Below are 27,390 nucleotides of genomic sequence, written 5' to 3' on the forward strand. Positions count from 1 at the left end.
GGTCATGCTCTCATTATCTTGCTCTGGGATCTGGTCTGATTAAATTATAGGAAATTACTAATACTTCACTTTGAACAGCCAGGTCCTCCTGGCTCTTCTTTTTTTTTTTCCTAAACTTAATTCCTCCTACTCCTGCCTTCTTACATATGAAAAAGACAACAATCACTCTGTTACAAAGATTAAGTCATACTCTTTCTTCATGTATTTTAAAATTTAAAAGCAAAAATGCGTTCTGTCTGCATGTTCTCACATTTCCCATGCCACTGCTCTACCTGCAGGTTTTCCTGTTTGGCCAACTGAAGTTTGTGGGTTTGTTCTATAATCTTTTGCACCCCCATCCCCTCTAAAATCTAATTCATAAGATCCTAAAGACTTAAATAGCTTAATGAGCAAAACACTGACTTTTTGGTAGTCCAATTTATAGTCCAGTATGATTTATTCATATTTTGTACTATCAGACAATACTAAGACATAGTCTACTACTGAATGGCTGTAGACATTGATCATTGAATGATTTCATACAAGTGACTTTTATGTATAATAATTTTAAAAAAGCATACAAATTTAAAGAGATAGAAACTTTACATGTCAGAAAGAATTCCTGTAAAAGGAAAAGGTATTTCTTAAAAGCCGACGACAACTTTGCTACCATGAGAGGGACAAAATAGAACAGTGTTTTCAGGTGGAGTAATGTGGATGCTACTCCATCCACCAAAAGGCTGCTGTTGATTTGAGAGGTGCATTACGGTACCACCATGACAACCATGATGATAGCAGTGAAATTATTAACCTAATCATATTAAGAATAATAATTTTCCCTACATGGATCTTCTTGTCATCAATGAGCTATATCATGGTCCCTGCAGCGGTAAGAGGTTAAAAATAGTAAATAGAAAATATGTTAAAAGCTTCCCCTTGTACATGCAATGTCTGGTAGTAAAGTAATAAACTCTATTAAGAGAGAAAAATTCCTGTTCCTGGCAAGAACCTTTTGTCTTGGAGACAACTCTTGAATGCCGAATGATAGTAAAGGCTTTTCTGACATTGGGAAGTCTTTTGAAAAACCCATCTAACACATCCTCTCTTGCTATCAAAAAGTATCAAATGAAGCAAGCTGCAGAAATAAAAAAGGAGGACGCTCTAAATCACTGTTAATTTACTTGTTTGACAGTATTTTCTTTACACTCTGATGATATAATCCAGCAATAAAAAAACAATATAATAAAAAGCTTCACAGAGTTTAAGGTGTTTTTTTTACTGTATAGAAACAGCTGAACACTTCAACACAGTATCCGGAATATCTAACAGAATACCTGACCATGAAAGCAAGAAGAGTTATGCCCCCTCATGATCACATATCCAGCTTTCAATATTGAAACTACTATTGTATCAATTCTGCATCTTCTTCTTCAACAAAATAAATACAACAGAAAATCCCATAGCAGTTTGTCCTACATTAAACACATTCTTCAGAAAGTAGTAGTAGTTCAAACTTCTCAATGTAGCAACTAATTCTGCCTGATAGTCTTCTAACAAATGCAAGCCTTGTATAAATGGTATTGTGGCATTCGTTCACCAACTGCATTGCTTACAAGCCTCTCAGACAGAATCAGGAGTATGGAAGGAGTATCGATTGCTACACTTAAGGCAATGTAGTGATCTAGATGTTAAACATTTACTCGAGTGCCTCAAAACTTCCCAAAACTTTTACTTTTCAGGTTGAACTCTTGCAAGTCACATTTGTGCAGCTCAGGGGAAACAGACTTTCAGGAATTCTCAGAAAAGAAAATAATAGCGTGAGGTAGAATGGAAAGTAAGGCAACAAGGAGAAAAAAACCAGAGTAAAATTGTATTTATACATACATTTTTAAAGATTCTGATGCTAACTGAATAGATTAAAAAAAAATAATATCTAAGTGCTGAAGTAGCTGAAGGAGAACAAAAAACTCTAACACATACACACACTAAGGAATAGCAAAATTCCTTTAAACATTCCAGTGAAAATGAATTGTCTGAGTTAGTCGCATCCAAAAGTAATCATAAGACACAAGCGCACTGGGAAAATTTTTAACTTATGGACCTAACTCTGTCATTGTAAACTGACTCTACACTGCTGTAGTACTTAGTTTGGCTATGAATGAGCCATTGTCCGTCCAGGAACTCCTAAAGTCTCTTCCTCATTCACTTTTATCTTAAATTAAAAAGGATGCACTTTCTCTTGTATTTCACAGAGTGTGAGTGAAGACATTCTGCTGGCATCTGTGACTAAACAGTTCCCAAAACCTGACTTCCTTACACACAGAAACTCAGCTTACAATACCTGTTAATATCAGGGTCTCAAAGGGCCCATCCACCTGATGGAACCCTGAGGTTTGTCCTGCTTTGAGCAGAGGATTAGGCCAGACAACCTCCAAAAGATCCTTCTAAACTCAATTATGTTGTAAACAACTCCAGCGAGTGGAAGCTCAGCCTGAACTCTGCCATTTTAAGAAGATGCCACCGAAATACAGTATTATTGCATATAACAATATTAATCTTTTTTTCCCTCAACAACTGAAGTATCAGTATCTAGCAACTCCCTTGAAACTAAATGAAATTGTTGCAACAGCCTGATACCTCTCTAACAAACTCTTGTACAGAGAACTTCTTCACCACACCATGCGTTTTGGCAGTACAGTCTTCTCTTGTGAGATTACCTCTAAATATACACAAGGGCTGTTCAATGAAGTCAACGGACAGAAGTGTAACATCAGGGTCCTGGTCAGCAGCAGCTGCATACTGTCACTTCAAGCAGCGTGACAGCATTCTTCAGGTGCATTTCAGGGTACGTAACCATTTATAAGAAATTAATTAAGGCCTAGAGATACTGAGAACACAGCTTCCTACCTAAGCTACATTTGAGTCCACAGGACTTGTCAGACTAAGTTACATTTCCTCAGTTACATTGTAACACCAGTAAATTATTCTGTATATCAACATTTTACTGTTTATTTCCCAACAACTGCAACAGAATCCAAAATATCCCAGAGAGGTTCAGTAAGATGCTACATTATTTAGGTGCAATGAAGAGCATTCATGCACCAGCAGCAACCTGTAACACAACTTCGGAGTGAATCATAGCGTGATACCCACAATAGGGCAGCGTTAAGGTTGAATACAGTATTAGCCATCTTCTTTCTAGATGCGCATGGTGCACTTTACATTCTTCCGCCATCATTAATACTTCACAATAAAATACACACACTGTTCCTCTAAGAAATGTATTGCTAAACCCAGCAGGAATTGTAGAATAAAAATATATTTTACGCTGAGTACCTATTAAAGCAACATGTTGCTAAAAAAAAAAATAAATTAAAAAAAATCACTATTTACAGCATTTGCACACCAAAGGCATTTTCTGAATCTGTAGGACTGCAGGCTAGAACAGTATCCCTGCAATTGTTCCTGAATTATCTAATATATTATTATTATTATTATTCTTAAATAATAGCTTTTAATCCAATGCAAGCTAGTTGCCAAAGAAATTAAAATAAATAAAATCCATTAAATTCGTGTGGGACATATAGCATGTGTGTGTTTCACACATCAGGAAAAAAACTCCCATGAATTGAACCAACAAATTAATCTGAAAGAACTGCAAATTAGGCCGTGCATTTAAAATTTAAAAAAAAAAAAAACAAAAAACCCAACCAAACCCAAAACAAATAACACACGCACAACTCGATTTGCACAATGAAGGCAATTGTTCCTTGGCCCAGAAAAAGCCGTGACTTCCCCCGGCGCGGGCGGTCAGGAGGTCGGGGCCGAGGGGAGCCTCAGCCGCAACCCGGAGGCAGGGGCAGAGGCGAGCCCGGCGCCGGAGCCGAGCCCCCGCCGCCGTTGCACGGGAGCGGCACGCCCGAGCGAGCTAAAATGGAGCCCAGGTTTGATGTCAGCCCGAGAGGCAGGCGGAGGGCAGCCGCACCGGGGCGGGGGCGAGGGCAAGGTCAGCCGCCAGGCCGGCCGCAGCGCCCGCCTCGCCGCCTCCTCCCGCCCCGAGAGCCCCTTTTCTGCTCCCCGCTCCCGCAGGGCTTCTGCCAAACGGGGGAGGCGGCGCTCAACCCCTACCACCACCACCCCCCCCCCCCCGAAACGCCCCTCCACGGCCACGCAAGGCCCTGCGCGACCGGGCTTGGCCCCTGCCCCCGCCCGCCGCGCCGGGGCCGGGGCGCTGCAGAGGCGGGCGCCGCGCTCTCGCCGCCTCCACCGTGCCAAGCCGCCCCGGCCGGCGCTCTGCGCGGGGAATTAGCACCGGGGCTGCCGGCTCGGCTCCTCTAGCGGGCGGACCGCGAAAGAGCTGCACGGGGGCAAACGGCGAGAGGATGGGAATGGAGGAAAAAAACCCACCAAAAACCCCCCCCAGGCAACCCCACCACAACTCAAGCCCTTGACTCCGGCGGAAAGGAAAAGGAGAGAGAAATATTTGCGGGGCTGCAAGTGCCGCGCCCCCCCCCCCCCCCCGACACCCCCAGACCCGGGCCATGTGCCGGTGCTGGAAGGGCGGGAGGGAAGCGCTGCCCCAGCTCCTTCGCCTGCATAGCGGGGGGGGGGGACAGGGACGACGACGGCGGGGGGAGATGGGAACGGTCCGCGCTCCGCCCGCAGCGGCGCCCCCCCCGGGCAGGGGCCGCCCCGGTGAACTCCCGGTGACCGAGCCCGGCTACGGCACCGGCGGCTCAGCTCTCGCCCTGCCCCGAGCCCGGCGCGGAGGAGCTGCAGGCACGCTCCGAGCAGATGTGCCGCAGACAGACAAATGACCCCTCCATCCACCCCCCGCTCTCCTTAAACCAACCCTGGGGCCAAGCAGGGGCAGGGTATTTTTAGGTCCCTTCCCCTCCGCCTCCCTCTCCCATAGCTGCCGAGCGCTTAATACAAGGAGCGGGGGGGAGAGCGAGCGGCAGAAAAGTTAACTGTTTTGCAAAGAGGGGAGAAAATAGGCAGGGAGGGGGGAGGGAACGAGAAGGAGCAGGGCAGGGTGAGCTGTGTCAGGGGATGTGTGCGTGCGCACGGGGTGCCCGCAGGCGGAGGATCGGGATGCACTTTAGCCCTGTGCTCTGCTGCTCTCGTCTGGGGCAGCGCCGCCGAAGCCCGAGTCTCGCCTGGCTCGCCTGACCCTTCATTTCACTGCGGCCAGGAGGAGCCCCGAGCCCGCCGCCGCCGCCGCCTCTCCCTGCTCTGCAGGGACCTCGCCTGCCACGGTCTGCCTCCCCGCCGCCCCCTCCCCCGCCGCCGGCAGCGGCCCCGGCCCCCTACGGGGTGGCCGTAGGGTCGGTGCGGGGTGCCCCCGCCACTGCCGCCGGCCCCCTCCGCGGCCGCTGCCCGCCTCCCCCCCGCTCCCGGGCCGCCCAGCCCCGCCGCAACCTTTAGCCGGGGACGGACCTCTCGGCTGGTTCCGCACAAGACGCCAGCAGCCGCTTCCCCTCTCGCCGCCCTCCCCTCCGGTGCTAGCCCCCCTCCCTACCCCAATAAAACAGACACCCCCCCCCCCCCGGCCCCAAAGAGAAACCCACACCGCGCGCCCCCCCCCCCCCCCCCCCCCCCAGCACAAATGCACAATCACGGGCGAGGGGAAGGAGAGAGAGGAAAGGGCGAGAGACGCGAAGAAAGAAGGGGGGAAAGGAGAGAGAGAGGAAAAATTAAAAGGGCACAAGGCTGTTCATCACCAACATGGCTGCCTTAGCTCAGACCTAAAAGAGGAATAACCCAGGCTGTGTCTTTGTCAGTTTCACCTCTGTAACCCTAAACTAATGCACGAAACGACGGAGGCGGCTGCAGAGGGGAAGGAGACGGGGAGAAGAGGAAGGAGAAAATGGCAAAAAGAGGGGGCACTTACGTGAAGAGAGGCGCTTGGGTTGCTCCTGCTTCCTCCTGGGCATTTTCCCCCTTTTTTCACATTCTCCTCCTTGGTTTAACGGGAGATCAAATAAGACCGGGAGGGGGGGGCACAGACAGGCACAAAGCCGGGGCCCCCGGGGGAGCTGCTAACCGGGGCAGGTTTTCCCTCTTCGCCGGGGGAAAGGGGGTTGAAGCCGGTTTTCCCGGAGCCACCGCGAAGGGCTCCCTCTCCCCCTCTCTCTTTCTTTTTCCTCTCCCCCCCCCCCGCCCCCCCCAACCCGGTCGTGCACCTGGCTTGTCCCCGGTCGCAGTATCCCTCAGCGGCCGGGGATGTGTTCCCGGCGGGCGAGCGGGCGCCGTGCCGGGGCGAGGGCTGGCGCGGCGGTTCCGAGGGCTGCGCCCCGCGCGGCTCCCGGCCCCTAACTAACACTAACGCCGGGATCAAAGGGCAGCGGCGGCGCTCACGGCTCGCCCGCGGGCGGCAGGCAGGCAGGCAGGCAGGCAGCGAGAGGCAGACAGGGACACACACACACACACACACACACCCCGGCGGGCGGGCACACGCACACACACACACACACACACACGCACGCCCGGGCAGAGCAAAGGGGAAGGTGCCCCCGCTCCCCCGCGGCGCTCGGGGCGCGGCGCGGCGCTGCGCGCCGGCGGGGTTCAGGCGGAGGATGCGCTGCCCCAGTCCTGCACCCGGTTCCTAATTCGGTCTTTAAAAAAAAAAAAAAAAAAAAAAAAAAGAGGTGGGGGGGGGAAATTTGTGGGTCTCGACCATCCGCACTGTAATCTCCTTTCTGGTGGGAAAGAAAATAACAACAATCCTTTTTTAAATTAAGATATTTTGTCTTCCTGTGTTAGAAAAAATGTACTTGTCCAAAGCTAACCCCACAGAATTTCTTGGATGTGTTCAGCTATTCCTTCACAAAGCATAGGGGCCGGAGGGGCTTATTGGAACTGAACTTGGGCAGGGGGGAAGGGGAAAGGGTGATTAGATACATCTCCCTCCATCCCAAATTAAGCATACAAAATAAGCAAGAAAGGAAGGTGGGCAAGTTAGTACGTGGATAAGCTGTTCCAGTAATAAGGTTCTGACACTTTCTAGTGCAGGTTTTAAAAAGTGGAAAGAATGCAAGCAGCATGAAAATCACAACTCCTTGAGAAGTGTGTGTGTGGGGAGGTGGGGAGGAAATCAAGATTAGGTCACCCCTAATGGTTGATTTAACTGCTACACGATACTCCTACAGTGCACACAGCAATGGGGACTTCTGAAATTTACTTTTTTTCCTGCTGTAATGCAGGTATAAGAAGCTTTATCCTGAAGCAATTCCAGAGTGTATTATGAAGCCAGGATAACCGTTTTCATTAACTGATACATACTTTCATTACTTCACAAATCACACATCTTTCTTCAAAGACAGACATGAAGGTGGGGGAAAAAAATAGAAGAGGGATTGGGTCTCACTAAAGCACAAAAGGTACTTCGTGAAAGAGAAGTGCTCTCTTTGTGACTTGCAGTCATTTGGATAAAAGTTCACACAGAGTTTGTTAATGATTTAAACTCTAAAACCTGTTACTACAATTGAAGTAGAATGGTTTGAAACAGGGTTGTTTCTATAGCGCTCTCTTTGTGTAAGGAAACTTTGAACTTGGCAGAATACGTAATCGAAATCATGAGTCAGATGTTGCAAAAATAAAAAAAAATACATTATTCTAGCATGTATACCTGTTAGAATTTTTTTTGCTTTCAACAACCTGACTCATCATTTTATCACATCATTTTTTATCCTAACCTCAAAATACTTTATTTAAAAAAAAAAAAAATTGTCTAGGAAAACACAAACCAGCAGATTTGCAACCTAAGTCTTTTAAACAGTCAGCTTACACTCTTAAACACCTCCAGTTAGAATGCTTTCAAATAATATTGTACCCATTTTAAAGCCATAATTATCTTTTCTACAGGAAAAAAAACTAAGTAAGATTTAAAAGATTATATATATGAGAATCTCAGGTTTGCTGGCACACACGTGCAATTCTGAGTTTAAAACCACGTGTGCAGAGTACACTTCTACTGAGATAAAATAGACTCCTGACTTCAGCTGGTTTATCATCTCACAATGCAGCTAAAATACTTCATTTTCATGGAGAGATTTACTTATTTTTAATCCAGAAATAAAAACCAAAACGTGTAACTGACAGAAACAGGGCTGCACATTAATTCAAACATCTACCTTACACTTACTCCTGATCAAGAGTACCAGAGTCAGAATTCCCTCAGAATATTGAGGTCCTGTCTTTTCCTTCAGTTCTTCAGATTACGTTGGTTTTTGAGATTTGTACAGCATTAAGTAATGATAACCAAAAATATCAGAGGCATTCTTTACTATTGCTCACAAACCTCAATTTTGACATGCCTGGGACTAGCAACAGAACTTTGTTCACTAGTAAGAGTTGCAGTGCTAAACCCTTCTTAATTATTTTTTAAATACACTCTAATAGCAATTGTGTTGAACTAAGCCAGCTTTGTGAGCAGTGGCTTTCTGTCCATCTGAATGATCCTATCTGTGCAGGAGGCCGCAAAGTAGCCATTTCAGAAAGGGGAAGAGTACTGGCTCTGTGCTATCACCCACCCCTGCTGCGGCAGCCCTTCCTCAGGTGCTCTAGGAGAACAGGATGTAGGAAACGCTGCATTCTGCACCATCACTCTTTCCACCCTCTATTCCTCATGTACTTCTGGCATAAATTAATGCTGACAATGTCAACATTAATTTACAATATGCTGTGTGTTTTGGTTTTTTTTTCCCCCTCCATCATTTGAAACCCCCTTTAGGGAAGTTGAGGTGGCTGCAGCAAAGACACTACAGGAACACAGCTCTTTGAAAGGGCCATGGGGACTGGCAAGAGCAGCACTAAATCTCTCAGAGGGTGACCTTGGCTTCGATAGGCGTCCCAACAGTTTGCCTAAGAGTTTAGTGGGCTAAGCCCTAAGCTTGTTCTGCAGTGAAAGAAATCCGGATGGTTGAATTATCAGGGAGAAACTTTATATACTATAGCTTTGAAGAGTTTCTAATCCCACGCCTGGAAATACTCTATATGGGAACAACTTGGTTCTTCGTATCTATCCTGGCTAATTGCGTTACTCCACATATTGTCCTAGTCAATATATCGCCATTGCATTGAAATCACAGACACATCAGTCCTAACTTTACACTGGTTTAAGGAAGATGACTAAGGGCATAATGCCATTTTAAAAATAATCTTCCATATATGTTTGGTCATATAGTAGGAAAAAGAATGAAGTCAGCTGACCATGCATTTGAACATTTCTAGTCCAAACACAAGAAAATAGTTGCAATTCTTCCACAGATAACATAATATAAATAATGCATTGCTTCTGCAGGTCCTGCTATTAATAAGTAATGATTGTATGGCACCTTCCAAACACCAAACCTAGTTACACATATGAATTAAGTTCAGTCTAAGAAACCACTTTTGAACAAAGTAAATATTTTCTTCACTTACACAAGAAAAATGAAACAAATTGAGTAAATAAGATTTTACACAGTAATAAATGATGTAACATTCTTAAAACCTTTGCAGGGTGTCTAGCATCCAAACTATCTTTATGTAATGAAGCAAATACTTGAAAAGATTGCTAAGCAGAAACTTAAAAATTAGCTGACATCCTTTCTTTATTCTTTGAAACTTTAAAGAGTTCTGTTCCCAGGCTCAGATTTTTTACAAAAGTGTAATGATTGGAAAAATGGGACCATTTTAATCAGTTCTTGGGCCTCAAACCAAACTGTGGTATTAGGCCATTTCTGCTTAAAGTACAGCCTACCAAAATGATGGTCAGGTCAGCTGTGTGTCCCTGAGCATGCAGAGGAGCACTATTCACGCTCCACGGGCTCTCTTTAATGGTACTCCTATCTTTAGATTAATTTCCTAATGAACATAGAAGATATTTGCCTACTGCCTCTGTATCTTCAATATCTGAGGCACACTTTTTCATCTAAATTACCCTCTCTCCCACATCTCTTGGAGGGATATCCTCAATGGCCTAAACTCCTCCTCTTTTCTGTTTTAATTGATGTCAATATTTCTACACTCAGCAGTAACTATGAATCAATCCTGCAAACAAGACTTGATTACAAACTTTTTTGATTTAAGAAGTAAACACAAGGGGATGAACAAATCCATAGGACAACAGCTCATGGATACCATCATCCATGTTTGAAAATGCTCTGTAAACAAATAACATTAAGTAATGGCTTTGTAATAATAATAAATAATGACAAGTTAGTGACTGGCAAGGCCACCAACCAGTTTCACAAAGGCCAATAAACAATGATCAGAGGTCATTACTATCTGATGATTATTACCTTGGGACAGATAACAAACAATTACCAAGTGGGAGGTGGAGCTGCATAACCAGTGGATCCTAAATGACAGACAGACTTTAGCTTTTGTAAAAGGCAACCAACTTCTTCCCCAAAGTTTTTAACCTCTTCCTTCTTAAAAATAAGAGGGCCGCAGTCAGTGAACCATCACAGCAACCTAGACAAGAATTCTTCTTGCAACCCCTTGAAATCACTGGTAGTGTTCTCCCAATTCTTTAGCTGCCTATGCCATGCATGTGAGCAGACAGCATATTGAATCAGGAATGTTCTTCAAGACCAAAATTCTCCTGAATTCCACTGCAATGTTGCAGCCTGAGTGGAAACGCACCAAGAAGGAGGTGTGCAATATATCCTGCATCTCTTAGCTAAACCACAACTGGTTTTCTCAGAATATTGTCTAAATCCTGGCAAGCAAACTAGCCATAAACATTTTATAATAATTTCAACACAAGATGATTCTAGTTGAAATGCAATTTCTGTTAATACTTCTTCAGAAGAACCATGGTGTTTATATTTTTTCAGCTGTTAGTATAGCACACTACCTAGGAAAGGTGATATAGCTCCTAATTTCAAGGAAAAAAAAAAATCAATACTTAAAGCTGCTAGCCTTAAACCCATGCTGATATATAATCCTAGGTTCTGCAGGCCAGAAATACATTGTCTATAGGTCTGGAGAGGGACTAAATTAGTGTCCACATCTTTTTGTTGCTACTCAAATATTATGGGATGTTTCTTCATGACTCTTATCCTACCATAAGTGCAGTCGGCTTTTCAATTCCATAATTCACTATACCACCTCTTCACACTCCATTTCTGTAAGCACATTTTTGCAAAAAACCTCACTTGAGCCTATGACTATTAGACTACAGGTACTTGAAATGCAGAATTTCTCCTCCAAATCCAAACCAACAACATCTTACCCAGTACAGATTAAATATAGAAAAAATAAATATTTTACAACATAAAATACTAAGCAACTTCTGAACTGGTAAGAAAAAAAATTGTTTAGTCAACTGGGGACTGGAACACTTAGCTCAGGGCTATTACAGTTACAAATGTAGAAATAAAAAATTATAAATATCTGCTCCAATCCTGATCTTTTTGCACCATTTTTCATTCTCCATTTAAATGTATTCAAATCAATAGCTTTACCCCATCCTAATAATGGTTTAAGTTAAATCAGAGTGAGACCTAGAGCACTCCCTCTGTCATTTTGCTTCTGCTTAACATTTTGTTAGTCACTGGTTAATTGAAGGTTTAGGTACATGCTCATTACCAAACACCCGCCATAGTTTAAGACATTACCACCCTCCTGGAGAAGCTAACTGCCTCCACCCCCAAACTGGCAAAACAGAATGCATTTGGCCTCCTCATCTGCTTCAGTGTGAAGTCTTGCAGCTTAGTTAAGCAGCAAAGCAATAGCATTTTAAGCCACAGCTGTTTGCTAAATGAAAGTGTGTCTAAGTTCTTAAACACCTTGTTACATACACGTTGAGCAGCAGAGTCTGCTGCACCAGCAAGGTGGCAAATTCCTCAGGGAAATCAATTCTGGTTTCTCAATTCACTAGCTAGTTTTCTGTTAAAACACTAGAGTAATACCGAGACTGCTCCGGACACCGAGAAATGGCAAGATCCCAAGGAGCTCATCTACCATCTAAGACTGTGCATTTACCAAAATCTTCTCTCTCTCTCTGACATAGCACCTTATCAGAAATACACCAGGAGGAAGGCAGGCACAGAAGTGGACGTTAGCAGTATTGATGTCAACTATGCCCTCTTTGCAATACCTTAACAGCATAAATAAAGGTGAGAGAGACTAGAAGGGCCATTGGGAGACAAACAAGTATGGTGGCACTGAGCTCTCATGTTTCCAGGGAAAAGAAACACATTAAGGTAAGGGAGAGGAGGAGTACGTGGAGATCAAGCTTCTAGCAGACTTCACCTGCCTGGTGTGATGAATTTCACATGGCATTTAGCTATGCTTCACCATGCTGCATGTCCTCAGTCATCAGCCCTCACCTACTGGCAGGCAGAAGGGTTTGGGCTGCAAGTCAGCCTGCTGTCACCGCTGCGTGCTGAGCATGAAGTCATGTGTCCAGTCCCCTCCTGTAGGGAATATCTTCTTGCATTGGCACTTCCCCATGTACTGAACAGCACAGAGGAAAAGATTATTTGTCTTTTGAGATACTAGGAATAAAGTCTAGTCTCCTCAACCCCTGCTGACACGGTTTGATGAAAATACTGTTTCTAGTCCCTACTTTTCAGCAACACTAAGGCCACCCAGTGTTTTCACATTTGTAGTTTACAGTAAGATGCAAATTATTTGTCCATAAGAAGTAGACTAATAAGAGTGAAAAATCACACAGAGTAGCACAAAACTTCATGAGCAGGAAGAAAGGCGAAGAGGTAATGCCTGGAGAGAAGAAGTTTACATTTCCACACAAAAAAAGCCATGGTATGCACCCTCAACAAGTTTGCAGTTGATACAAAACTGGAAGGAGTGACTGACAGACCAGATGGTTGTACCACCTTTCAGAAGTACTACCTTGACAGGCTGGAGAAGTGGGCTGAGAAGAATCTCATGAAGTTCAAAAGGGGAAATAAAGTCCTGCATCTAGGGAGGAATAACCCAAGGCATCAGCACATCCCAGGGGTCTACCAGCTGGAAAGCAGCTTTGCCAAGAAGTACCTTGGGATCCTGGCAGACAACAAGCTGACCACCCTTGCAGCCAAGAAGGCCAACATTAGGAAGATTGTCATCAACAGGTCTGGGGAGGTGATCCTGCACCTCTACTCAGCACTGCTGCACCTGGAGTGCTGCGTCTCATTCAGGGCTCCCTGGTACAAGAAAGATCTGGACCTTCTGGAGCGAGTCCAGCACAGGGCCACAAAGATGATTAACGGACTGGAGCATCTGTCATATGAGAGGAGGCTGAAAGAGCTGAGACTGTCTAACCTGCAGAACAGAAGGCTTGGGGGGATCTTATCCATTTGTAAAATTGTCTAACGGGCCGGCACGAAGAGCCTGATTCTTCACAGCAGTGCCCATTGACAGGATAAGAGGCAATGGGCACAAATAAAAACCAAAACAACAAACACCAAAACAGAAAATTCCATCTGAACACAAGAAAACTTTTTTTTTTTTTACTGTTAGGATGGTCAAACACTGGCACAGGTTGCCCAGAGAGGTTGCCTGAACCACCTGCTCTACCTGACCCTGTTTGAGCAGTGAGGCTGGACTAGATGATCTCAAGAGGACCTTCCCAACATAAACGGTCCTGTGAAAGTATTGTAACTTGAGCATTTACTGTTTCCTAAACATGGTATTCATGTCTGGTTTTATAGGAGTAGTTTACAGAGTACAAATATTCCACTCTGCTTTTTAAGCTACTAGGACTCTTCCCTGAAAATATCCTTATGATATCCAGAATTCTTTCACGTCCAAATACTTATTTTTAAAATTCCTACTGGTTTATGAGCCACTTCCTAACAGAAAACATTCACTAATCATTCCAAAACCACAGTTGGTGTTTTACTCCCTCACTCTTCTTCCCTCAATATGGTTCCTACCCTGAAGATTTTAGAAATCAAATGAAGCTATAAGATAACTGCAGAGCAGGTAGAAGAGTGCCTGTTTTTTTAACCCCTCTAAAATGCATACACCGGAAGTTTGCTGTCTTTTTTTTCTTAGACGTTTGCAAAGCATCATTACCTCCACCTTTCAGCTGGGGACATGCACTCTGCTTTCAACAGCAGCACATGGTAGTTCAGTAACGAAGCTACATGTAGAATTTTAAGGCTGCTGTTCCCAGCAAATCATTATCACCAACACATACCTGATCCATAGGTGATGCAGCCACAAGATTTAATTGCTTTTCTTGCTAACCTGCACCCATTTTTCCTTTGTGCAATTCTCTTCCCAGTAAGCATACAGCTTACTCGTACATCCCCTCATATATGTTGGCTGCTAGTCCTAAAGGCTGCTATTTCATCTAAGTAAAAATCATGAGCTATCCATATAATTTGACTTCTTGTTACTCTTTTTCCTCATTTAGATGTTGGGACAGATACGGATACTGCTGCACGCTGAGAAACACCAGTTGATTCCAGCAGCATTTTTCAAGACTTAAGGCGCTGCATAGAGGTCATGGTGGCTTCTCAGCAGAGTAGCGTGCTCTTGCCTGCAGAGGGAGTAACGGTCCCACGCAAGACACTCTCCCACACCTCTCTCCCCCCAGCTGGATCAACAAACTAAGAAAATGAAGGAGTTGTGGGGCAGGTGGTTTGCCCCTCTGTATGGCTCCCTCCTCGAAAAGGAACTGTATGGATGAAGAATTGAGGGTTTGAAAATGGAAGAATATACTAGAAAACATTTGAGTGAATCTGTTTATTCCTTTGTATATGTCCCAGAACACACACACATTTTTGTATTAAAGAAGAAAGTGGGGAAGAGAGAAGCTGAAATGTTCTTAAAGTAAAGGAAGGAGTACTTTTTCCATATTTCCTACACGGGGAGGATTTTGCACAAGCCAAATCGATGGTAGCTGGCAGGAGCCTGAACCATATCTCCTGCCTGGCCAGAGAAGGTACAGATCTCCCACGTAGTCTTGTGAAGGTCATCAAACAGAGGATAAAAAAATAAATCAAAGTGAATGACTATTAGAGGAGAGGTCCTGCAAGGCCGTTGACTTGTGCAAGGCCTATCAGATTGAAGATGCTTTAGTTGGGTTTTCTTGGAAATCTTTATTACATTTGGGAGGTTTTATTCATGCCAATGTATTGAATGGCAACTCACGAGAAAACAAGTAAGCTTTCTTGGTCTCAATAACCATTAAGTTAGGTGGCCTCTACCCCAAAGCACCAAGAACAGCAGGCACCAGAAATAAAACATTTTGGCTGCCTCATGAACCCTACAAGAGCTGAATCAAGTCAACTCAGGGGGGAGGTACTGGGATGCTTTCATTTACATGGGGGGAAAAAAGCAAAATCAGTGGCTTTTAACTCATCAGCTGAGTAGCAAAACAATTGGGAAGAGGGCCAGGAAGGTACTCAAGTGCAGCTTTCCAAGAGAAAACAGCACCAGTGGAACTGAGATTAGGAAGAAACAGTGTGGAACATCTTTCTGATCTGCTAGTGTAAAAAAAAAAAAAAAAGTCTGCTCAGCGGAGAAGAGTAATGCAGAAAATATAACAGGAACACTCCTGTTCAGGGCTTATCAGGTTTATACGATTCATACAACCCTCCAGTCCCCACAGCTCTGATACCACATCAGACAGAATTACTTCTGCTGCCCATCTCAGTATGCTAATCAAGGAAGCTGGGTCAAGTGTGACCCCAACTTATTTCCCTCCCTTCCATAGCTTTTAATCAACTTATTAAAAATGTTGAGAGCTTATCACACTCTTCATTGGAGAATATAAAAATATGAAGACTGGCATTCTTCATTGCTGACATTGTTGGAAATCTTTACAACACATGGTCTTTTACCAAAGGTCCTGCTTTATGCTCTCAGTGCCTATATATTAAAAAGAATAAAGTCCAATGAGTTACCTGGAGCTAGATACTCCAGGTTCCAAAATACAAAACAAAAAACCAACCAAACAAAATTAAACATCACCCACAAACTACTCAAAAACCCCCAGAAGATGCTAAAAAGATGAAGACATTTTAGGTTGCAAGGAAAGTCTTAACACTTTTTGGTTTGATGGCTCAAATATTTCAGCTGACTGAAATAATCTGAGAGAATATCTAACTTATGAACCTTTTAAGCTTAGGGGCCTTTCTCTTCCCCAAATACCTCTGAACTGTTGCCTCATCCAGTTTTTTACTCCTTCCCATTTCTCCCATTTTATCTTTACGACTGAGGCACATCCCTCCCCTTCATCCTGCCCCAGAACATTCTTATAACCTACACGAATATCTAAACTTTATATTCTTCCTCTTATCAACCATCCTATCTAATTCAAAGCTTCTAGCTTAATTTGTTGCTAAAAATCAAACGTCCTTATCAAACTCTTTCCCACCTCCAAACTGCTGTGCCTTCAACAACTTCCTGTAGTACAAAGACTTCTCTGTCCAGTATCTTTCAAAACGGGCTGTCTACACTTTTCAAACTGACCTTTTCTGACAAATTGCTCATCTCCAGGCCCCGTTAAAGTCTCCCATTATCTCAGTGACACTGTCCTCAGTGGGGCTTCCCATACTACTGAGTGTCTTACTCTTTTTAGCTGCTCCTTGTACAACCAAGCCTCAGGTTTTTACTGGCACAGGAAAGCCGTCTTATATACGAAGTGGTAACGTGATTTTGCCACACCATTAGGAGCAGAAAGAAAATTAAAGAATCCTCAAGGGCCTTACCCTTTAGAGCTCTGTCCTAAGGGACTGCACCTCTTCAGAACCCAGACTGAGGCAGCTATACTATCAGACACTTGGAGTGAAGGTGTTTCTTTCTTGGCCCACATCCAAGAGCCAGGAAACTCTTCAGGCCTTGCTCACCTGTCCTTTACAACAGGCAACATCCTAACTCCTGTATTCAAAATCCTTCTCACAAAAGGAAGAAAGTCTGCCAAGGGAAAAGGCTGTGTCAATATGCAAAGGATGACAAAGTCACAAATGCAGAAAGATTAGGTTATAGGCCAATACTTGTTTCCTAGTGATAAGGTTAAGACTACTGAAGATAAGATAGTGACTTTTTTTACAGGTGCAGGAATAAAAATCCTGCATGAATTTAAGTGATTCTTACATCTTACTAAGGAAGACCAAGCTCATCATTCACATCACCCCAAGACACAGCTACCCTTTGAAACCCACCACACCTTTTTTTGATGCATTTGAACAGAAGGAAACTGGCATCAGGTGAGAAGAGCCAGCGCACGTATAGCAGCACCGACTCTTCCAAAGCGTTCCTTTGGCTCTGTGGGTCTCTTTCCCGAGACCTGAGGGGTGCCGTTCTGACACGGCAGCCCCCGGCAGCAGGCCGCCCCCGGCAGCAGGCCGTCCCGGGGAGGGGCTCCCGCCTTTGCCTTTAAGAACGAGGCGGCGGCAGGCACCCCTCTCTACTCCCCTGGCCCCGGGGCCGGCTTTGCTCTGCGGGGGTGGGGAGCGGCTGGTGCCGGTGGGAGCGGCGAGCCACCGCCGGGGCACCCTTCCAGGCGCTTCCTGAGCGCGGCCCGGCCCCCGGAAGGCAGCGGTACGGGCCTTGTGTGCCAGGCATCGCTGTGTGCCCTGCCAGGACGGCCAAAGGCGCGTTTGAACGGGGACGTCTAGGTGATAGGTGAAGGGGGCTGTAAGTCACCTCATTAGCATGCAAAACGGCAGCATTTTTACAAATGAGTTAAGGATATGCCCCATTGTGTTGCGAATAGGGAGGCTATTGGGGCGATTCCGGCCCCAACTTCAGCTTTCCTTGCTTCTTCTGTTTTTACCTCCGATTCTTACAGGGATTCTTAACATGGTTTTGATGGACCCAGGCTTCTTCATTCAGAGGAAATGTTTAGTTTCCTTTGTGTTTAAAAAAAGTGCCATTGAAAAACCCCAAACAAAACAAGTCCCCTGGAAATACACATAACTGTGTTACATTACTATTTCTGCTCCTTAAATATGCCGAATCACTAAAAATTAGATGATTAAAGCAAAACTTCAGGCAAGCCTTTAGCTACCATATTGTGCAAACTGTTGTAACGTCAGCTTTTGAGTAAATTAACACAAGAATTAGGAAAAAAAAACACCCAACAAATAAAAACCCCCCAAACCCCCAGCACAGAATTATTAATCAATGCCATCTTAAAAATAACCCAAACTCGTTGGTAGGTTGTGTGACTCAATTTGTGCCTCACCATGTGCTCAAAGATGCTCTGTTTAGCAGCCAACTTTTTTCCTTTTGCTTAATTAAAACTACAACATGAGTAGCAACATTTTAAAGAAAACAAGATAGTACAACAGCATGCCCACCTGCACTTCTAGAATTTCCCCACATTACTAGATTCTTGGTGAACCAAAGCTGTTGTCTGTCCCTTCACACCTCACGAGCTTCCCCAGTCTGATACCATGCAAGATTTGCCACTGGACTTGAGCAGTAGCTTTCACTTGGGCTATTTTCATGTGGCTTTAGCTGCGGAACTGCTCATTATTAATGCAGAAGATGCGAATTAACACAGAAGATGCAAGTGACACTCCTCTAGAGCGGTTATGAATTTCACCTATTAAGCTCAAACCAGTAAAAAAGTGTAAATACTAATGCTGTTAACCATTGTACTACCAGAACGCTTTTTTGGTGGTTGAATTTCTGCCCCAGAGCTTTCTTCATAAGGTATTCATGAACGTTACTACCCACCAGGAAAGCACAGAGAGCAACTGCTGTTAAAATGCACACACTCCATAGCAGCGTCAGAGAAAGAATTAGATGCAACAATTAGGATATAGATTATAGATAATCCCACGTGGTAAATTACTGTGGTTTAGTAAATTGCTGCTCATCAGCTGAACTTCCCTATCTGCTCTTCCACACCCTCTTAGACTGTTACAATGTCAAGTACAATGTGTTAGACTAAAATACCTTTGTTTTGCTTCAAATGTGCCAAAGATGAGACAAGCACACAGTCAGCTACCTCATTATGCCATTGTAACTCAATAGCCTGCAATAGTCAGTACAATCCTAAACCAGTGGGTTTTTAAAGTTCTGAACTGGAGGACGCACACTGGAAATAAAGGAGTCATTCTGAATGTGCCAACTTATCCTGGATTCAAGAGCCAAGTTTTCAGTTGTCACTACTAACCTTTTTTAGTTCTACCATTTTTATTATCTTTCTAATGACCGTTTACTGAGCATCTAGAAAATTGCTACGTTTACCACTGAAAACAGAGAGTGATTTCCTCAGCTCAGCACCTTCTACTTGTTCATCTTATTAAATTGGTCATAGCAATAGCATTGCTGATGCAGTCACATTTGAATGTGAGAAAAAGCACCACATAATGCACAAATACAGAAAAAACAGTTAAAAAAATAAAAAGGTGTTTTTGTAGTCTCACCTCTAGGGCAGAATCCAGAATTGTATTAAGCTACCGAGGTCCCTACGTAGCTCATGACTGTAGGTGCCTCTGAACCAGATCTGTGACCAGCCCACACACTGAGAAGCTGCCTAGGGCAAGTGGAAAACAGATTTTACTCTTACTAGCTGTTTACGCATTTTCCTCAACAAGTTTCCCCATCCTAAATAGCCAGATATCAGGTAATATAGGCACACTTTATAAAGTAAGTTACAGGTTAGAACCAGTTCATTTAAGAAACTGAACTTAGCTCACCTGTATCCCGGAGTTCACTAACCAGTGGTCTGCAGTATGACAGACTGTGTGTTATCAACTCTTCTTCTAGCTTCTTCGCTTTTCCTCTGCTCCTTTGACCTGGAAGAAAACAGTAGTTACTGATGCTTTTTCTGAGCAGCCCAATCGCTTACCACTGCCTCCATCAGTGGAGGCTGGTGGACATCTTGATTCAGACAAGGCTAAACCACAATCTCTGGTCAAACTGTGTGCTACAGTTTGGTCTCATTTTGAATCTGGAAAACTTTTAACAGTGAAAGCTAAGCTTAGGTGCTTGCAAAAATAAATAACAGCTGAGACTTTTTTCCCCCGATTGCAGTTTTAGATGTAGGTAAGGTTTAGGTTGGGGGGAAGGGAGCTGGGTAGGTTCAGGGGGTTTTTTTTGGTAAAAACGGTTGAATACTAGCCCCTGAGCACAGTCTGGGCAGACAGAAGTGTGGGGCAATTCATTGTATCTTCCCCACCACCACTTTCAACAGGTCAGTTTTATTTCTCTTCTACAGAAATAGTAATAACTTTTCCTGGGTGTTTTTGATGGAAACATCCTATAAAGATTTAGGACAAATGCTAAGGAGTTAAAATAACAGGACTTCACTGTTAGTCTTCAGCTATCTTCCTGTCCGTCTGCCACAGACTGCATCTTCACTGCAAGGAAGTTCTCCTAGTCACCAGTCTCTCTGCCTCTCAAAGCATGAGTTTCCTTCTGAAGGAAACCAGGCAGACCAGAAAATAAAGTATGCCAGCTGTCATTCCAGCACAGACTCAGGTGGCAATCAGGCATTCAGTGACCAAGACTTACAAGGTGCAGCTGATCAAAGTATTGGTTTTCCTCTCGTTTTGTAGAACACCTCAGCATATTTTTTTTTTTTTCAGGAGTGGGTGTTAGGGAAAAATGCAAATCAAATCCTGATGTTGAAGTCCTACCAAATATGTTCCTGTTCTGCTTTAGAAGATGGGCCCACTAGCCAGTACATATATAACTTGATTTGGGGTATTCAGCTGGTCAGCTAAGTCAACATTGCTAGAAAAAACTAACTTCTGATAAATCAACAGTCCTCTGCACACTTTTCCCAAACAGTGTTCTTTTCCAAATGAAAAACAGCTTTTCCTCAGACTTCCTAATAGGCATAACCTCAAATTTTAACAGTTTCTTTTCAATCGTCCTGATGAAGCCACCAGTTCTCTGAACTTGTTTTCTAGGCTCATATATCTTTTACTAACTATCACAGCTCTCTGGAGACCAGCTAGACCAGAAACAGAAGAAAGCTGTTCTACACAAAAAAAACACCAAAAACCCACCCCAACCAACCAATCAAAAAAAAAAAAAAAAAACCACCAAACCTCCTGAAGAAGTATCTATAAACAGAAACGGCTATCATGTCAACATGAGATGAGAATGCCTGTATTACCACTGACATAGTACCAGCATTTTATAGAAAGACCCTTTTCTGCTACAAGTCCTTTTTTTTTTTTTTTTTAAATCAGTTTTTTCTACTGTACCTGAGAGGTAATCCACAAATATTTTATGCAGTTATTTAATGCACTTAGGTCAGCAAGCAGCACCTGAGGGGCTGAAGAGGAAAGTAATGCAGAACTCACCATTCATTTGCTTGAATGCTCCTTCCATGCATCTATCCTCATCAGCCAAATCCTACTTTTTAAGTCACACATGTTAAAAGCAAGTAGCACAGGGATTTATGAGCCCTGCTTCCCATGCTGAAAAGCTGGGAGAGGGAAGGAACCAGCTTCTATCATTGGCAAAAAAACCAACAAACCCAGAAGCAAACAGTTCAGCTCCAAGCAGCAGCACAACTGTTGCATGTTTGCCATAATTAGTAATTACAGTGAAATCCCGGTCCCAATTTAATCAATGCCAAAATCCTCACTGATCTGCTCATAGCTGCGGTTTTGCTCATAGAGGCTAATGATTCTAGCTCTTATGCACCACAGCAAATTGTTCCAAGACTTGAGCCACTTTACTACCCCCAACTGCTCTTTCCATCCCTTTGCCAGAAGTCAATTTTCCCATTACAGAATCAGCAGAATTAATCATGTACTTTCACCTTAGCCACTGCATTTTGCAGTCCAGGTGCTAAGACACAGTCAGGCAAACTCAGCCAGCTGCTCCTGATCCAGCCTAAGAGGTTGCTGACCCGTTTCTGATGTCCTGGCACCCCCTCCTCCTGCTTCTGTTCTGTTGGTTTCACTTTCTGCCTTACCATTTTCTAGTTCGGATTTGCAGTCTTACTGTCCTAGGTTGGGTTTGGGGGTTTTCTTCTGTTTTAAGAAACACAAAACGTAGGGTAAAATACTAAGCTTTTGCCAGGGACTGTGCTGTGTAGGTAGCAGCCTGTACCAGAGGAACACACATATGCTGTCAGGGGTTATGTGTCACCTCACAGTTCTCCTCTCTCAAACCAATTCCAGCTAATATAGCCACTTTGTTGTCGACAGAGTTTCAGACATGTAATAGTGCCAGATTTTGTTTCAAAGCTTTTTGAAATTAAGGGAAGATACCAGCCTTGGGGAGTTTTAGGCAGCAGATAGCAAATGCAAATTCTGCTAGTCTTCACTATGATAGACTTAGTCATTTAATGTAACCTAGATTTCTAGGTTACCTATTGTCAAAAGAAAGAGTTAAACACTACCAGTTGGCAATTGTTCTCCATCTTGTGGAAGGTAGGATGAATTTCTCTGGAGAAGCCTTGCTCGCCATGGACTACAGAGGGAACTGAAAGACTGGTTCAGCCCAAAACATCAAATTGTAGGTAGCTAAACCTAGCTTAAAGGCAAGCTCCAACTCTTAAAAATCAATTAGCATTTCATCATTCATTTAACTAAAAGGAATGCCATTTAACTAAAAGGAGTGCTGTGTCCTAAGCCATCACACATAATCTGACACAGCCTACTAACATGGCATGATTTGACACTCAGTGGCAGTACACTTTGAGCAAATGTAAGCAATTGCCACCCACCTTGTCTATCATTCCTCCTTTTCTGCACCACACTAGCAAAAGCATTTGTGTAGCACACAGTGAACAAGATTGGACAACAGATGTTGCTAAAATTAACTCAGAAAAACAAAACCCCAAAGTCACTCATCATTCAGATGGGTTCCCAAAGACCCCGCAAACTGCACCTCTAAAGCAGAAAACAAGGGCTGCCTACGACTGAATGGCCACTAAAGCCATGCCGGGTAAGACCACACACTTTGCCTACAGTCCTCTAGGCAGTCGTACACTATTAAGCATTTCACTCTATTCTCTTTCTCCACACAGATCTCCATCTCTTAAGAAAAGACTAACACACTCCCTACCTGACTAGACTGTTGTGACCCTAAATATATTACATATCACAAGCTGCTAATGTGTATGTTATTGCATAAGGTCTGTAAGTATGTACATAAGAAGAGCAACAGTATCAGAAGCCCTCCTGCTAGTCTCTCTTCCCATGCCAAATCTGTCCCTTCCAACTGCTCAGCACACAAAGCAAGTTACACACAGGTCTATTTGCTCACCTGCAGTTTATCAGAATTAACAGTTACTGTGTTTGCTAATAATGCTTTGGAAGGCATTATTAGACAGATGATACATCAGACTTCTACAAGAAACATACTAGATGCACCACAACCAGGAGGCCAACACTACAGAAACTTCGGCTGCCAGATCTAGTAGACTTTCAGGAGTGCTGAGTCCTAGTAAATACTCAGTGAAACAACCAGTTTCCTCAGATAAGAAGAGCAGGAAAGGTTGCAAATATCCTAGTCCAGTGACTTGAGCAATTATACTTTCAGGTAAAATATCGATTTCTAGCCTGGCCCCGGAGGTCAGTCCTACTGAGGTTTAGGGTTTCTCAGGCCAGATAAAGAGGATGCCTTTCCCCCTTCACCCCCCAAGATGCAATTAGGTAACTTGCAGGCTTCTTGATCAGACTAAATCTGTCCCTTTTTCTTGCTGAAGGACTCTCACTGCAGCCATACTTCCTGCATTGCTCTATTAGCAGGCTGCTTCCACCTCTGACAGAGATCAGGTAGCATAGCCCTACCTATGAATTCCTACATTATAAGTGAGATTATAGTATAAAAAGAAAAAAAAAAACACCACAGTGTTTCACAGGACGATGACTGGGACACTCAGCTATAGCAATCTCCTCTCAGACACTGACACTTCACGAGCCAAGGCTTAGTTTGGCTGTGCTAAGCCTTCTGACAGAAAAGCCCCACCAGTGCCACTGCCACTTGATGCCCCAGGAGTTCTGCACTGATCTGTGTCTTGCTGCCTCATTTACACAGCCACAGACCTCACCTTCTACTGTAACCTGTTATGCCACCTTCTGCTTTAGCCATTCTATAACACACAAGCTATTCTACTCAGTCTTGCTCTACTGATAAGGGCAGTTTACTTGCATCAGACTCTTACAGCTTCTGCTCCTTCATCCCCCCACCCCCGTGGGGCAGGAGAAAGATCTGGGTCAGCAGTTTCCAAACTGGAAGGTCACAGGTCAGCTGAGTGAACTTGGAGGAGTAGGAATGTAAAGAGTAGGATGTTCTGCATCCATCATACTGTATCCCCATTTATAGCTTCTCTGAATTCAGTTTACCACCTGATTAAATACATTCCTGAAAGTTGCTTTAGCAACCCTCTCTGCAAATTAAAATTATACCTGTCACTAGCAATGAAGTTGAAGATAACAGAAGAGAAAGTAAAGAGGAAAAAAAATGCAGTATTTACATACTATAAATACTTTGCCTGTCCTTTTCTCCCTCGTTTCTGTCAGTACGTAAGTTACTAATTGTTTTGTGTTGGATTATTTGGCATAAATTCTAGAGGTACCTACACACCTCCCCCTGCTCTGATGAGCTGAAACAAGTTAGAGGTCTTAGTGTTCTACTAAGCAACACTCTTCATACTTCGGAGTAAAGCGTATTTAGAGGAAAAGTAAATAAGCTAATCAATACTTTATACCTCAGTTAAATTACCACAAGCCAAAATGTGGTTCTGATTGTCTTTCTCTTTAGCTTGGACTCAATTAGTGAGAAAGTTAAGGCACAGGGGAAAAAGCTCTGAGTTTTTTATATCATCAGTTTATATTTTTTACCCTTCTTTACAGTGAAAGTTTAAAAAATAGAAAGTAGAACTTGTTTTTTGCCACAATCTCTGGATAGTGTTTTGAAATGTTTAATTAACATATTACACAGAACAATGTAAATGAGACTGACTTAATCTGTTTTTCAGTGGCTGAAGTAATGAAAAAAAATGTAATGGTAAAGAAAATAAAGGCTGATATTAAAGAGGCCTATAGTTAATGACAGGCTGAAGTTCAACTGTCATGTAATCAAAAATGTTTGAGAATGGACAGTAATTAAAGTCAAGCAAAGGATGAAGCCCAGATTATTATAATGAGATATGATATGTTCTTCAGACTATCTGGAGGTTAATGTTACTTGGTTTCATATGGTTACGGATAAGTAAGTACTGTACTACTATATAGTAAAAATAATGTAACTGGATACAGTCTGCTTCACAGTGACCCGAGGTTAATGGTAGTTGCTCTTAGTATATTTAACAGGTTTAAAAGAGATGTAACAACCTCAGCATTACAAATCCAGTGCAATGGCACTAGAAAATGGCACTGAACAGGCTAGCATAATACTGGTGTTCTTGGTTCCATGAAAGCAGCTTCCAGTGTAATGTATGTTGGCTTTTATCTGTATAATTATACTGAATATGTCCATGAATTCTTTCATTCCTGAATGGCACCACCTTTTGAGTAATAGATCATTGGTATGCATCACTCTGATAAGGAATTACACTTATATATCATTAAAGCAACAGATGTATTAGTGTAATACATCACTGGGACAAAGCACTCTGATGATGATGTATTCCTGAAAAGATGGCACCATACAGAGAAGACGAGGCCCAGGAGAAGACTTCTGCTCAGTTTAATAGAATAAAAGGTATGCCTTCCTGGCAAAAAATGTGATGCTCCCTATAAAGATATGGTACCACTATTAATTGTATTCCCATTTGTATTGGTAATTTGATGATCATATGGCTTGGGAAAGATTTACTGTGGTTGAGGGAAAGATCTAATTTAAAACCATAACCTATCAGATTATTTCAGTCTTTTCCCAGAATGTCTGATCTCCTCAGCCCTCCAAATGTCTCATCAAAAACATCACTGTGTTGAAAGCCTCAAGATGCCTATCCTGTTCTGGAGCAATGAGGCTATGGGAACAGTTCAGAAAGGCTGGTGATGAGTTCACCCAAGGAATGGGGCTCAGCTAGGCAAACAGGCAGAGGCCAGAGAAATATTTGGGCCTCAGAGGCTCTCGCTGATTCACTGATTCTGAGAGCAGGGATTACGCCACAGCCTGGGTGCCAGCCAGCACAGGAGTGGTACTTGAATAGTTAAAGAGCCACATGCAGATCAAGAGGCACAGACTGGCCAGTTCTGTTGCAGCCCCTAAGTGTCAGCCCGCCTCAGGCCAATGAAATGCATTCAAGCTTCTGTAAAACCAAGCTGCTTTTTGGGGGGAGTCAGATAAAAGAAAGGGTTCAGGAAGCTAAGTAGTAGCACTCCAGTCAGTACCACGTCCAAAAATACTCTCTGGATTCCACAAGTCCCAGGTTATCTCATTTACCAGGAGGTGTATCTGGGCAGGCAGTTCAGGGATATACTCCATGGGCCATGTTATTTCAAAGGAACTTCACATATTTAATTACAAAAGGTGCATGCTGATGTATGAAACAAAGGTGAGGGCTGTGAACAATTAGTCCTCTGAAGCAGTTATCCGTTGTGTTTTACTCATTTTTCTTCCATAAAATTTCTCACACAAATTACAATTCAAATGATAAATGAATTAATCTGAAAAATAATCAGTTAAACACAAAGGTCCAGATTATAGTACCTTTAGTCATGCAGACTTGTGCTGTATTCCTTGGCCCTCATAAAGCAAGGGAGCGTTCAGATTCAGTGATGATCACAGTTGGGTCCTAAATGAAATTGACTGGAAATGTGAGTATATTGGCCATTTTCAAAATAACACTAAACAACCAGAATACTAAGGGGTAAGAGTGGGATAGCTATGGAGAAAGAAAAAGGAAGCCAAAAATAAGCATAGAGAATGAAAATACAAGTGATGGAAATAAAGGAAATGAAAGAGCTAAAAGAAGACTTAGAGTGGCAAGGATAGAAGGAAAAAGAGGCAGAACTCTCCCCCCTACCCCCCAATTTACAATGTACACTTCAGTATTCAAAAGTTTTACTGTATCAATTATAGGTGTACACATGCACACACACACGCTTTTCAATGAATAATAGAGGCAAATGGGTGCACTGGACCTGATTTTACCATCTTATCTTGGTGGGGACACTAACACTTATACAAAGAAGGTATAATGTTTAACCAGATTAACATCATCAAGTTTTGCAGGGCCAAAAATGACTACAGAATCATAGAATCTTTAAGGTTGGAAAAGACCTCTAGGATCAACAAGTCCAACCGTCAACCCAACATCACCATGTCTACTAGACCATGTCCCGAAGTGCCATGTCTACATGCTTTTTGAACACCTCCAGGAATGGTGACTCCACCACCTCTCTGGGGAGCCTATTCCAATGTGTGACCATCCTTTCAGTGAAGAAATTTTTCCTAATATCCAATCTAAACCTCCCCTGGAGCAATTCGAAGCCGTTTCCTCTTGTTCTTGTTCACTTGTTGCTTGGGAGAAGAGACCAACACCCACCTCACCACAACCTCCTTTCAGGTAGTTGCAGAGAGTGA

General features: G+C 43.4%; 1 protein-coding gene across 3 annotated transcripts in view; it reads right to left on the minus strand.

Moving 5' to 3' along the window:
• The window catches only part of ZNF827 (zinc finger protein 827), a 134,778-nt gene that overhangs the window by 102,382 nt on the left and 5,006 nt on the right, over positions 1–27,390 (minus strand). For 2 of the 3 annotated variants that reach the window (XR_012835228.1, XM_075751249.1), the window contains exons 2-3: positions 26,515–26,599; positions 19,584–19,682 (exon numbers count right to left, since the gene is read on the minus strand). Coding sequence is in view for 2 of the 3 variants with exons in the window: in XM_075751249.1 (XP_075607364.1) it covers positions 19,584–19,682; positions 26,515–26,524 (109 nt within the window). In the remaining variant the exon portion in view is untranslated. Of the gene's footprint in view, positions 1–5,872; positions 6,117–19,583; positions 19,683–26,514; positions 26,600–27,390 lie in introns of those variants that run through there. The other variant, XM_075751250.1, reaches the window with a different exon arrangement.

Source organism: Balearica regulorum, chromosome 4, assembly GCF_011004875.1.
Source record: "Balearica regulorum gibbericeps isolate bBalReg1 chromosome 4, bBalReg1.pri, whole genome shotgun sequence".
NCBI classification, from domain to species: Eukaryota; Metazoa; Chordata; class Aves; order Gruiformes; family Gruidae; genus Balearica; species Balearica regulorum.